The sequence below is a fragment of the Mauremys reevesii genome, linkage group 2 (genome assembly GCF_016161935.1).
Source record: "Mauremys reevesii isolate NIE-2019 linkage group 2, ASM1616193v1, whole genome shotgun sequence".
Taxonomy (NCBI): Eukaryota; Metazoa; Chordata; order Testudines; family Geoemydidae; genus Mauremys; species Mauremys reevesii.
Window position 1 is genome coordinate 92,363,330 of NC_052624.1, and position 14,838 is coordinate 92,378,167.

The following is a 14,838-nucleotide window of genomic DNA, read 5'->3' on the forward strand; positions in this document are numbered from 1 at the left end:
GTATCTGTCTACCGACAGTGGCCAATGCCAGGTGCCCCTGAGGGAGTGAATCTAACAGGCAATGATCAAGTGATAGTACGAGTCGGTCCCTAAATGTTTTTCTGCCCTTATAGAGTTTTTGTGTTAGCCTTTTATATAAAGTGGTGATCACTGAAACATGTGACCATCCCTCAGGAGATTTACCAGGGCACTGCAACAATTAAAGATCCATCATAATTGCCACACAGACCAGTTCAGCACTAGGGTGACTGTAACTGTATCACACACGTTCGTAACTAGTTTGTAGTATGACAAGCTCATATTGTACTCATAATGGAGACACTCAAGTTAGAAAGCCAGCTTGTTTCTTTTTGTCTATAAGCATAAATACATGTTACCATGTTCCTAAAGGACTGGAACTGATTCCTTAGATTCATACATAATATCAATTCAATATGCATTTTTCATTAATAGAATTTGAGATGAATTCTAGTTCCTGTGGGTTTTCCTCCTTCTTGTTTACACAGTTTAGGTACAATATAGAAAATGTTAGCTCATTAAACTTCTCTCTCCCTTAAAATGATTCATTTTACTGTTTCTTTGTTGAATGATAGAAAAGAGGGATCTTCTTTGGTACACTTTTTATAGAAATTTGATTTTGTTTGTCTTAGATAAAATATACAGTTCTGAAGAAATAAATTAATACTTCACACTTATCGTCAAAAGTTCTAGCCAATAATTAGCACATAAATCATCATAAGATTCCTGTGAGGTAGGTGAATACAGGTTATGTTTTACATGTTTATAGAGAGCGGCTTAGTGTGCAACGTAGACATCCCTTAGTGTATTTCTACACTGCAAAAAAACCCAAAACCAAACAAAAAGGTATCAGCAAGTCTCAGAACCCAGGTTAACCATGTGGGTTGCATGGCTCATACTAAGGGGTTAAAAATAGCAATGTAAACGTTCTCACTTCGGCTGGAACCCAGGCTCTGACACCCTCCTCTATCGCTGGATTTCAGAGCCCAGGCTCCAGCCCAAGTGGGATGTGGGAACACCTACACTGCTATTTTTAGCCCCGTACTGTGAGCCCAAGTCAGTTGACCAAGACTCTGAGACTCACTGCCATGGGGGAGAGGGAGTGGGAGGGAGTGCAGTATAGATGTATCCTGAGTGGCTTAGCCAAAGCCACACAATGAATCTGCCGTCAAAGTGAGTGCTGGGTCTGGCATCCAGTCCCACGCTCACTACTTCATCACACTGCCTCTCACAAACTGCATATGTAGTATAAACAATGGGGTTTGTCATGTGTTTATTGCTTTCAATTAAATCATGTAGTTTGTCTACGCTCCTTAGCTTTTATGACTTGTATACCTGTCTGACATTTGTCACTTGCTTCAGCGCTTGGAGCCTGGTGGAATTTTAGATGATACAAGAGCGGAGTCTGTTTCCAAGAGTCCTTCCTGCAATTCCACATCTGTTTGTTAGTCAGTGAAAAAGTTGTTTATCATCATCATATTAAGAAAACCAAATCCCTACTTTTACCTCTTCAATGTAATTTATAACTTAGTAAGACATTAAGTGTTGCCTCAGAGAGGATTTGTACAGAGCTCCAAACAGACAAGACTCTATTGATTCAGATTGCAGTAGACAAACAGAATAGGAGCCTACTGCCTCCTCCATCTCCACTTGTTTCCACCCCCTCCCATCCCCAAGGCGAATAAAGTGCCAGATTCTATGGGAGTATCATAGAGTATCTGTCATAGGAATTTATATGGTTACCATTACCATAGTATGTGAGCACCTCAGAATCTTTAATGTCTTTATCCTCACAATACCCCTGTGAGGCAGGGAAGTGCTATTTATGCCCATTTTATAGCTGGGAGACTGAGTCACAAAGAGACTCAGTGACTTGTCCAAGGTCATACAGGAAATCTGTGGTAGGGCAGGGTATTGAATCTAGGTCTCCTACGCCCTGGCTAGTGCTCTAAGCACCAGACATTCTTCTCCAGTATGGTGCCATTCAACATGCATAAAGGTACCAAAATCTGACCCTAAGTCACAAGGTCTAAGACAAAAGGGGGATTTGGTTGGTTTTATGGACTTTGTCTCTGTATTATTTGGGTTAAGGAGAAGAGAGGACATGAAGGTAGAAATGTTTGTAAAATAGAAAAATAAATTGTACTGTTTTTCAGAATATGCCATCAAGAAAACACTTTAATGAAGATTTAATTTGAAACAGTACAGTGCTGAAGCTGGCCTAATGCATAGCTTGTTAATGGAAGTGGTGCGAACAGGAAGACATAAGCTGCTTGGCTAGCCAGTCCATCAAATTAAATGACTTCTTTGCAGGGTTTGAAGTCACTGCTTTAGTCACAAGCGACACATTCCTTTCAAGAAGATTCATAGATTTAAAGAAATTTTACTTCTTCAGGTGTTACTCTCCTAGGTTTAAGCAAACAGTTTAACATCAGTTCCATTATCTGTTTCCCTAGAGCTTGTGCTGTTACTTCAGTTACACTTCTGTCACTGGCAAAAGTCACATTTCATTAAAAGAAGCATTCTGAAATTAAATAATATGCTCTGTGAGGAAAAAGCTCTGAAGCCAGCATCCTGCCAGCAGCAGTGCAGAAGTAATGCTAGCCATACCCCAACCCCCCCTACAATAACCTTAAGAGCCCCCCACAATTCCTTTTTGGGTCAGGACCCCTACAGTTACAATACTGTGACACTTCAGATTTAAATAGCTGAAATCATGAAATTTACGATTTTTAAAATCCTATGACCATGAAGTTGACCGAAATGGATCATGAATCTGGTAGGGTCCTAGTTATAGAACTGGGAGGAATGCAGCTTCCATGCAGCCACCACTCCCCTTCCCACACAAGAGGCTGGGGAAAGGGTAGGCAGGGACAGCGAGTGGGGGGAGCCTTGACTCTGGCACTCCTGATGGCCAGGAGGGGGAAGTAATCTGTGCAAGGTAAAAGGCTGGTGTAGATTGCTTACCCCTGGAGCAAATGTACCTTCCTCCCATAAAAATGTTGTATGTATTGCAGACTGTATTAGTGTTAACTATATTTTCATATAATGGAATCAGAGTTGCCTTCCAACATAAATGTACTCTCCAGTCTTCATTTTCATATGCTAGTAGAAAAATCTTAGAAGGTTTTTTTTAAAATGACCCTCAAGTCTTTGAGTCATCTAGCTCATGGTTCTGTTTTCTAAAGTGGTGGGAGCATACAGTTACTGGTCCCGGTTGATGTGTTTTGCCTGGTGTATTGTAATCCGCTTTAATTTGATGGTTGTTCTTTATTTTTATTTTGTTGTTTTTAGCTTCCATTAAACGCTTGCTTGTTTTCCTCTCCAACAGTCCAGTAATAGGAATATTTTGGCAGCGACATTCATTATTCTCCACATTCTCCACTTTAAATACTCCCCATGTCATCTTGTTAATATTTGCGCGATCTTCCCAGTCACATGTCCTTTGTTTTGTTCATCATCACTTGCTATGTTCAGCGGTTACCCAAAACAGACATAGGTATCTAAGTAAATAGTAATAAATATTTCCATCATTATAGCACTGAGGGGCTACAGTCAGGTTTTTTCAACTCAAGCTTTTTCACATCTTACATCCAGGACAGGTGTTGAACTTGCTGTTATCTCAGAAATCATTTTCCTTGCAACTTAGGTTGGTGAATGACTCCTTCTCTTCCAAGTCCTCACTTTTCCTTGATATAGCTGCAGTTTAATTTCCTTTTCAGTTTGCTTTTGATGTGTCATACATACATGGCTGTAATTCATGTAAATACACATTAGCCATTTGATTCTCTTTGTTGATTGAAGAATACCTGTATATTATTTCAGATAAATTAGGAATATGGGAATGAAGTGATGAAAGGTTCTTCCCATATGCTGCCCACTCCACCATGCATCCTATGTGGTTTATACTTGCCTGCTCTTCCTCACTCGTTTCATGCCACTTTACCCATGCAGTGACTTCAGAAATCACTCCAAAATCTCAGTGTCATTTGTAGGGCATACATACCTAGAAAGCTGGAATAGGGCTATCAGCATGAAAAGAAAGCTGAATCCGCTTTGTTTATTTGACAAATCTACAGTTGAACCTGATAAACAATGTTTCTTGCCATGAAATGTAAATTATATTTCTAAATAATAGGCTTGATTCACTCCAAGGTTACTTAGGCTTCCATTGGTACAACTCAGGATGGAGCATCCTGGTGGCAACAAGACCCCCCTGGACGGTGGGTTGTAGCAGTGAATGACACTTACAACCTCCTGTCCATTGGGCTCCTGCCGCCAACCAGTACAGCTCCAAAAGTGATGACTGAGCATAGGTAAATGGACTCTTGGGACATGTGCTGATTCAGTGAATCTTCTGGGCAGCTGCATCTGGCACAGCTTCTATGAAGCCCGGCTTGCAACTTAATATTGCCCTCCACATATGAAGTCCTCAATGCAAACACTGTGTGCCCTCCTCCATGACTGGATTCCCATTTGCCTAAGGTGGCCCTGCTAGCACTAGGAGATACCATGTGTTCTTTGTGCCAACAGGGTGAACTGAACCCGCACTTTTGGATGCTTTTGGTTGAGGGCACCATACTAGTGAAAAAGTGATATTTTTGCCACCAGCAGATGAGAGCTGTGTCTACCAGGCCGGCAGTAATTCACAAGAGTTTTACAGCTTTTAGACTGAATGATAAGGTGGACTCAAAGCTCAGAGGCACAAGTGCATTTTACTGTCTATTTTTATTACCTATGCGCTGTACAAAAAACATCACACCTGATATTTTATCTCCTGATACCTACCATATAAATACCCTGTGTTGATATTACAGCTTTGTTGTGTCATTGCTCATCTTTTCAGGGAGTGCTTTATTTTATACCCCTGATTCTCTCTCTCTCTCTCTATGTAGTGGCATCAAATCACGCTATGGTATGTGTAACAGCATCCCATCAGCCCAGTCCTCTAGTCTTTACTCAGGCAAAATTCCCACTGACTTCATTGCTAGGTTTGTCTGAGCAAAGACCACAAGATCAGGCTCCAAACCTACACATGGGCTCACTGGATGGGTGTTTTATCTTTGACTTCAGTGGATTTCACCAAAGAGCTGCACTAGCAGAACTGAATGCTGGTTTTCTTGGTGAAATATTTCTTAGATTCTTGCAGGAGCCTGCACTGTGTTATTCACAATGGGCCAGTTCCTGGCCAGGTTGAAATCAGTGGGAGTTTTGCCATATACTTCAATAGGACCAGGATTTGGTCCAGCATATAATTCACCTAGTAAGTGTCTCTGGAGTATCATGTATAATTCAGTTTAATTTTTTAATTTGTAGCTACCTCATCCCTGAATTCCCAGCTTCAGCAACTTCAGCATCTTCAACAGCTCCAGCATCATCAACAACAGCAGCAGCAGCAGCAACAACAAGGGCAACAACAGCAGCAGCAAACAAGCCAGCAGCAGCAACAAGCTCAGCAGACACAACAAGCCCAACAACCACAAACGCCACAACAGCAGCAGCAGACGCCACAACAGCAGAACCAAACGCAGCCCCAGAGCCAGACCCAACAACCGCCAGCCCAGCAGTCCTCAAACTCCCCTCAGAAACCCAACCAGTCACCAGGACATGGCCTTCCATCTCCACTCACTTCTCCAAATCCACTGCAGGTACGATGGTCCCTGGTGAATAGAAATCTCTACTGTGTAGCGACAAATAGTAAATTTCTCTTTTCTGGAAGGCAGCAATCCACTCGTTGCGGGGGAAATAAAATGCACACTGCATGTTCTGAGCATACACACTGATCCGTGTCAGCTAATTTGAATCAATCCTTTATGTGCATGCTGCTTTCAGCCAAAAGCCTGCACTTGTTTTGTTTTTCTAGTTTCCCAAGTGAAATTCCTAGACTGTTTGCTTCTGAAGGGCAAATATTATCTTTTGCTCCTGAAACAAACATCATAAGCTCCTAGGTGAAACAGGCCAAATTCTTCTCTAGTGTAACTCCACTGGGTTCGTGGGTGTTATAGCAGAGATCAATTTGGCCCACCAATCACACCATCTGCTATTTTCTGAAACAGCAACAAAGTCAGCTGCCATTTAAAGTTATTATGCTCCCCAAAAGATCATTATTGTACATTCAGAATTCTGCTGTCATAACGTAAGTGTTCAGCATGCTTTAGCTTCCACTGTTTCCAAAAAGTTTCAAAGCAGAAGGTAGGAAAGGTGTCCTTTCTCTCATCTCCACATTTTATCGTTAGTCTTATTGAGAACAAAAGTGAAATTAAACAATATTGAGACTCCTATGGCGGACCACAAATCCAGAGTGAATTCCATCCTTAACTACTCACCCCACTGTCATGTCTGAAATGCTGGGGGCAATAATAGTTACAGTGACTCATGGCTCTTTTTGTTGTTCATAAGACCTTTTGTTGACACGTGGCTAGACATAACTGTGTCTACTTGCAGAGACTGGGCCTCATTCTTCTCTCAGCTACTCTGGTTGTATACTGGTGTAACACCATTAAAGACAGTGGAGAGCTACTCCTGATTTACACCAGGGTGAGAGGAGACTCAGGCCCACAGTCTTGATCTGAAGACATCAAGAGATGGAGAATCCATCACTTCCTTTGGCCATTTGTCTACAGTACTGCAGACAAAGGGCTATATATAAAGGCATAACAAGAATTAATGTTTGGGAGTTAGAGCCAAAGAAATCAAATTAGAAATAAGGCACAAATTTTAACAGCGAGGGAGATTAACCATTGGGACAGATGACCAAAGGAAGTGATGGATTCTCCATCTCTTGATGTCTTCAGATCAAGACTTGGAAGAGATGCTTTAGCCGAATACAAGTTATTGGACTCCACATAGGGGCAACTGGGTGAAATTTAATAGCCTGTGTCATAGAGGAGTTCAGACTCTAATGGTCACTTCTGGCCTTAAAATCTATGAATGTCAGCTAATGTGTGCACAAATTTCAAACAGCCAGCTACAGCTTTATCTATTGGGGAGCAAGATCTCACACTAACTTCAGTAGTGCAGGAACAAGCCCTGTGTGCCTAATTAATGCACTGTATATAATACAGTGTGTACAGTCTCCTGGTGTTTGGAAATCCCTCAGATTTGTAGAGGTAACTGACATAATAGGCTTACAATCCATCAAAGCCACTACGATCCCATCGGGCACTTTATAATTAATTAGATTCATGACTCTAGATTCATGAAAAGGCATTGGTGGATATTAGAACTTTTGTTCATAATATTTCTTAAGACGAAAAAAGTATATAGCTGTATTTCAGCCAGAAGCAGGTGAAGAAGCAGTGCTCAGATCCCAATTAGGGTTGAGTATGATGGGGCCAAAGCCTTGCAAGCAGTTCCAGAAAGTTTTTTAAAAAAAAAACCACACTCTCACAAGATCAGTTGTTCTTACTTGAATTTCATCATCTTGGATCCAAATCCCACAAGAGCAGTTTTGACTACACACACAACTATGACTGTGAATACACACAAGGAGAAGATCTCTGGAGTAAAAAGGTGCTGTTTTTATACAGTCACTTTTCAGAGTAGAACTGTACTTTAAACAACGGCTAGAAATACTGCAAAAAAAACGGTTTTTGTTTATTTTATTTTTAAAACTTTGCCATTACTCTTTTTATGCTTTGTCCACACTGTGGTTTCAGACCTGTTCCCCTTGCATCTTTAACTCTATAATGATTTCACTATTTTCAAATGCTTTTTACACAATTAATACAATTGGTTTAAAGGAGGCACTCAGCCCTGTCCGTGCTGGCCAGTCAGATCATATGCAGCCTCATTGAGACTAAACTGCATTAAAACTGTGTTTTAAAATGGTTCAGCTAATACCCTAAAAGTCCATTGGAGACTGGTCCTTATTCTGTGAACCTTTTCTACAGCAACGCATAATGCTGCTAGACCTCCTACTGTGTATTGTGTTAAGGGCTACTTAGGCACTACTTAGTGCACAGTCCATCATGTTAGAGAGGACTCTGGGACTCTTTAATATGCAGATTATTGACACATAGAGACAGAAATAGCTCCAAAGGAGCTGCTGTTACATTTTATTGTCTCAGTGCAGCTGCCATGCGTGCACACTAAGTACATTTTTTATACGCTACTAAAAATGCCTGTTAGCTATTTGCTTTGAAGTGACTGTGCATTTGGTTTTCTAAACAAAAAAAACCATTTTTTAATTCTGTTTGTTAATTTCCAACCTATCTCAAATGCAGCTGAGCCCAAACCAGAACCTTTCAATCTGAGAGCCTTTACATTTTGTGTGGGCTCCTATTTCAGTTCCCCAGATCCAAACCCACTTGCTGGAGCATTGGCTGCAGATCAGATCCAAAACTGCAAGGGGCATATTTCCCAGTTCTGGTAAAGGGGAATCCAAATCCCGATGAGAACAGTTCCTCCTGAGATTTCCACTAGGTAGGACTAAGATCTAATGAGAACTGTTCAAGAGATGTCATCAGCGTTGACTCAGAACTTAACCCTTAGCCCTGATGTGGCCTCGAACCTTAAACTGAACTTAATCTGGTTATGAACACTCCCTCCTAGACCCATGTCTGATCTAAAGGTACAGATCAATACAGCCTGCAAAGTTTTAGCTAAACAAAGTCATTTTTCACTTGAAGGAGCACAAAGAAGCATGTCACAGCAGTAACTTCTCTTTGTGTGAGGTACTTATCTGGCTTCCATTACCATAGTATCTGAGCACCTTGCAATCTTTAATGTATTTATCCTCACAATACTTCAGGGGTAGGGCAGTGCTATTATCCCCATTTTACAGATGGGGAACTGAGGCACATGGAATCATGACTTGTTTGAGGTCACACCAGAATTCTGTAGTGGAGCACAGAATTGAACCTGGATCTCTTAAACCACCAGCCAGCATCCTAATCGTTCCTTCCTGCCTCTCGCTCTCTCCATCTGTTTAGAATTCCTTTAAATTTAAACCTAGCTGACCCATTTTTTAATTTTAATGTGTTTTTAATTAATTGTATTTAGTGCCGCTGAAAGGTGCCAGACTCAGGAATCTAGCACTCATGTTGATGTTACTCTGCCAGTCCTGTGTCAGGGATCTTGGTATGTGTATCAGATTATAACATGGGGATGATGATGCTTGTGCGCCTCCATTAAGACAGTCACAGTCTGATCTGGGGATTTTAAGGGGTAGCCCTAAACTCTCACCCTGCCTTGAAGAGTTTGAGTTCTTGGTAAGTTTAAGTGTTTCTATGATCATTTCTTTAACCATTAAAATATGGCTACCCACGAACAAAATAATTCTCTTCAAAAATGTTGACAGTTTCACACAGGGCCGGCTCCAGGCACCAGCTCAGCAAGCACGTGCTTGGGGCGGCCAAGGGGAAGGGGCGGCATGTCAGGCTCTTTGGCAGCAATTAGGCGGCAGGTCCCTCTCGGAGGGAAGGACCAGCCGCCGAATTGCCAACAAAGAAGAAAGCAGTGCGATGGAGCTGCCGCCGATCGCGGTCGCGGCTTTTTTTTTTCCCCCCGCCTCTTGGGGCGGCAAAAACCCTGGAGTCGGTCCTGATTGCACATTGACAGTCAGACTAAAAGCTCTGATTCAGCAAGATCCTTGACCACATGCCTAACTTTATGCACATGAGTAATCCCATTGATTTAGCCTGCAAACCTTTTCTACAACAGAACATAATGCTTCTAAACCTCCCAAAATGTATTGTGTTAAGGGCTAGTTAGAGAACAGTCTATTATGTTATTCAGTACTTTGGGATTCTTTAATATGCAGATCATTGATACCCATACAAATGCTTCCAAAGCAGCTGCTGTTACATTATAACTTCAGTAGGACTACGTGCATACTCAGAGTTAGAGGTGTGTTGAATCACGGCCTAGACTAATGGTAAACTCCTTTTTGTCAAGCAAAATTTAACCTTTCAGACCCAAATCCTGCAGTCTGATCTGCAAAGATGAACCTTTACACCTGCGTTTATCTGGTTTCAGGACTGGGTCCAAAGTTTTTTTTTCTTTTATACAAGTAAACTAGCAATAGCATACAGCAGATATTTGGCATCACCTTATATATCTACTTTATAATACCTGCTTAGAATGTATGTATGTTTGTTTGTTTGTATGTCTGATACTTTAACTTAAAAATCGACCTGGAACTAAATTCAAAGATATTACGGCCTCTAAGGTAATGATCTTTATGAACTAGAATGAAATGGTTTTTGTTTGAGAAATATTAAGGGAATAAAGATCAACTAAGTTAAAATTTGACAGCTTAAATTTCATTTCTGAATTCTTGATTTTTCATGTGGGTTTTATCTTCTTACATTATTCAGGATCTGTCTGAGAGATATTAGTTTAGAACAATGCAACCTCAAAAGATTGTCATGAAAAGCCAGTAATTCAGAAGGATGATTGCGTTTGTTTCAAAAACTCTGAAGGATAACAACAATTATATCTTGAAATGTACAGATGCTGTCATGTCTTCAGAAAGAAAATTAAATGAAAGTGACTTGCTTAGGTATACCTGTGTGAGGTGCTTTCTCTAGCTGATCAGAAATTAATAACACTGATACACTGCACGCTGGCTAAAATTCTCAGCATGATTCTTGTCAGATTGTTCTGTAATATTGCAGTATAATTCTATAGCTATCCTTTATTCAATTCAGTCAACTGGATTGCATTTACAAAAAAATATATATTATTTTTTAGCAAGTCTTACCGCTATTTTATAATAGCATAGGAGAAATCCTAGTTTTGGTTATTCCACTCTGTGGGCCTGGTTTTGCCCTGACTACTGAGGTGTTACTCCTGATTTACACTGATGTGAGTGAAATAGAGCTGAATGAGGTCCATAACTAATCTCTAAAGGACAATATACCAGATGAGAATTGCTGCATTCAACCTCATCCCAGGAGATCCCTTAGATACCCCTTTTACCCAGACTTGAAGGGGGGGTAATTGGTGAAGGAGGAGGTTTTGGGGGTGGGTTGGGTTTTTTTTGGGGGGGGGGTTGGTTTTACACCATCTGAGAGCAGGGTACTTCTCCCCAAGATAGCCGCTGTCAGATTCCAGTTGCTTTGTACCAATTGAGGAGCACAAAGGAGCCAGAACAGGGAAGCGAATCTAGCTCATTTGGGACACACAGCAGAAGACTTCAGTTCTATAAAATTATTGGCATCTTGGAATAAATATAATTCTGAACCCGGATGGTCTCTGCTATTGAAAGGGACACTATGCCTGTTTTTGAGAGACCACCAGGCTGAAATTTCAAAGGATAAACAGCCACCTGTTAATGGGCAAATCCTGAGGACTTGCCATTCCATGAATACTTTTAGGAGCCCTCAGGTCTTGATGATTTGCAAGATAAATTCAACGTAGAGAATAACTTAGTCCATTATCGGCTTGGCTGCAAGAACAGGACACTTTGTGTTGACAACAGAAGTTTAAATCTGGCCCCAAAGACAAGGCTAGCTATTGGCTGAACACTGACCCAGGTGTTTGAGCATTATGGATCAGTTGAACCCATCCACACCTATATCCTCAAAATAAGATCGCCACTGTAGGTGGAGAAGGATCCCAACTGATTTCCACTGCTCTGCTCATGGGCAAAGTTGAACAGACAAACAGAAAATCCCCCGTGGAGAGTCCCAACTGTAAAATTATTCTGACTGTATTAAGAACTCTGCGCCAAACCACCTTTTTGTCATAGAAACCTACATACAGTAACTGAAGCTGAAGAAGGAAGATGATAGGTAAAAATAAATAAAAAAGGGGGTGGAGGGGAAGAAGTGGGGGGGAAGGGTGGATGACAACAAAAGCCCTCCAAATAAAAGCAAACCGTAGGCTGGCGAAAGCAAAGTCTTCTTCAGATTAAATTTTCATGCTAATCTTAAATAATGTATTTGGCACCTCAATATTTTTACAACAAAGAAAGAGAGTCAGAAAGACTGAAAAACTCAGCTCTAAATGAGGGAGAGTATGTACACAAACGCCTGGGGCTCCAACAGGCAAAAAAAACAAAAACAAAAAAACCCCACAAGTATTCAAGGGTTAGTTTCTCATTAAAAAAAAAAGGAGCTCAATTCAACATTTACTGACATTTCCAGGAATTTATTACAAATCTTTGAGATCCAGGAGGAACAACAAAGTTTATATTGCTTTGAGAGTGGCAGGGAAAATAATTAATTTACAGAGGATGTAGTTATTGCCCTGTCTTTCTGTCTGTCCATATTTACAGTTCTCAAATTGTTGTATACTCCTTTCATTCATGTACTCCAGATTAGTTAAGATCTGGATTCTAATACCCATAATCATACTGGGTATCACCTTGCTGGCTGACTAGTCACATTGAAATTAATTGGATCACTTCCAGTGTAAGGTACTACTCAGTGTGAGTAAGGGTGGCAGAATCTGGCCCCAAATGATTGAGAACAGCTTGACAAAACACTATTTTGTAAAGATAAATAGTGAAGGAAGTACAGAAGATGTGAACCACTCCTCTACATAGGATTGGGGACTGGACTAGCTGACCTCTCGAGGTCCCTTTCAGTCCTATGATTCTATGATTCTTCACTTTCAGTGCTGGTTAGAAGTGAGATAGTGTGCCTTTACAATACGAAAGGCAATAGAGATATCAGCTGAGAGTTTTAATATGAATGAATTTGTCAAATGATGCAGCAATCATAAGTGGGTTTCCAAAAACTTTGGCAAAGTTTTTGCTTTTTACATTCAAATAATAGCAGGTGGCCTCATCCATAAGAAATGTAATTAATTGGCAGTCTCTCTGAAAATGATTTTTCCCCGCATTCAACGAGTGTCATCCACAGCCATTTGCAAACACAAACTTTGAAAGTTTGCTGCAAATAGACTCAATACCATCCTACCTCATTCCAAACAGATAAAGAACATGTCATTGTTTCATAGAGTTGCTTTTTCTACTGAAAAATATACACAGCTGAAGCCCTGTTCCGGAGAATTCTGATAAAAATTGAAACTATTTTTTGTGTGTTTGGATCCGATCCTCATCTGGTATAAATGGAGCTATGCTATTTTCACCAGCTGAGATCCAGCTCCTTGTCTCAAAATCTCTACTGAACAATTTTGTTGTCATTGATTGCACGTACTCATGCACAGCCCATCCCAAACCCATTAACATTGCAATTCTAGGGGCTTGTTCCCACTCATGCTAACTTCTTAACTCTCTTGTCCCTTTGCTTTCGCCACCACCACACTTCTTCCTCCAGATGTGCAGTCCTTTATGGGTAGGGTAACTTACCGTATGCTGGAGAAATTCATGCATCATTTCCAAAAAGTAGCGCTAGCCTTCTGGGTCTTCTCTCTAAAATTGCTACCGAAGCCAGCTCCATCTCTGAGTCAGTCAGAGCTGGTTATTTTAAAGCTAGATAAAATAAGTGTCAGGATATCTTTATCAGATAAAATTTACTGTGTTTTGGTCATGCTTGCATGCTATACAGTAGGTGATGAGCTCACATCTTTCATATTAATCTCTGCCTTCATTGTTTCCCTGGAGGATGAGAAGGAGGAGGAGTATAATACAATACTTGGAGCTTATATACTGCCTATAGAGACATTAGAGAATTTTCACACCTGTCTACAATGAAGTAGTTATTATTATACCCATTCTACAACTGGATAAACTGAGGCACAGGGCTCTTTAGTGGGGTGTGTGTGTGGATACACAGCTGTCAAGAGCTCAGGCAGGAACAGAACCTGGGAGGCCTGATTTCCAGTCTCCTGTTCTAGCTACTGATCACTTTTGCTAGTGATGTTCATATTTTTGTGTGGTGTCATGCTCACAATCCTGGAAATCTTACAAGTTCTTGTACTGCCTGTGATGGGCTGTTCACCCCACACCAGTCCTGAAGAGGTCAAGGTGGCTCAAAGGCTGCATCCGAGGGGCAGGGCCGGCTCCAGGCACCAGTACAGCAAGCAGGTACTTGGGGCGCCCAACGAAGAGAGGCGGCCTGTCTGGCTCTTCAGCGGCAATTTAGCAGCGGGTCCCTCACTCCCTCTTGGAGCGAAGGACCTACCGCCGAATTGCCACCAAAGAATGAAGTGGTGGCAGTAGAGCCGAAGTGCTGCAGATCACAATCGCAGGGTTTGGGATTTTTTTGCTGCTTGGGGCAGCAAAAACCTGGAGCCGGCCCTGCCGAGGGGAGAGTGAGGTTCTGGCTACACTAGAGAGCTTACAGCGGCATAGTTGCATCAGTGTAGCTGCACTGCTGTAAGCTCTCTAGGGTAGCCGCTCTAAGCTGATGGGAGAGAGCTCTCCCATTGACTTAATTAATCCACCCCCAATGAGTGGCAGGAGCTGTGGGCAGGAGCTGTGTTGGTGGGAAAAGCTCTCCTCCTGACGTAGTGCTGTCCACACTAGTGCTTAGGTAGGTGTAACTTATGTCAGTCAGTGGGCTTATTCATATCCGTGAGCAATGTAACTTATTCTGACCTGAGTGGTAGTGTAGACTAAGGGCTTGGCTACACTTACTAATGTAGAGTGCCGTGAGTTAAACCAGCCTTCGGAGATGACAGCAGGGAAAACTCTGCAGTGTGTTTACACTGTCAGCTGCAAGCGCACTGGTGTGGCTACATTAGCAGCTCTTGCAACCCCACAGAGAACAGTGCATGGTGGTAGCTATCCCAGTGTGCAGCGTGCTTTTCAAATGGGGGGGTGGAGTGTGACAGGGAGTGTGTTGTGTGTTTGTGGGGGGAGAGACAGTGTGTCTCACACTCAGGCAGAGAGTGTGTCAGCATGCTGTCTTGTAAGTTCAGACAGCAGCAGACCCCTCTCCCCCTGCTTCTCCCTCTCTCACACAC

The 14,838-nt window shown here is 41.7% G+C and overlaps 1 protein-coding gene across 8 annotated transcripts in view; it reads left to right on the forward strand.

Annotated features, from left to right (window-relative positions):
• Positions 1-14,838, forward strand: part of POU6F2 (POU class 6 homeobox 2) — a 337,461-nt gene that overhangs the window by 212,600 nt on the left and 110,023 nt on the right. For all 8 annotated transcript variants that reach the window (XR_005594145.1, XR_005594144.1, XR_005594143.1 and 5 more), the window contains one exon: positions 5,335-5,666. Coding sequence is in view for 3 of the 8 variants with exons in the window: in XM_039524933.1 (XP_039380867.1) it covers positions 5,335-5,666 (332 nt within the window). In the remaining 5 variants the exon portion in view is untranslated. The remainder of the gene's footprint in view (positions 1-5,334; positions 5,667-14,838) is intronic.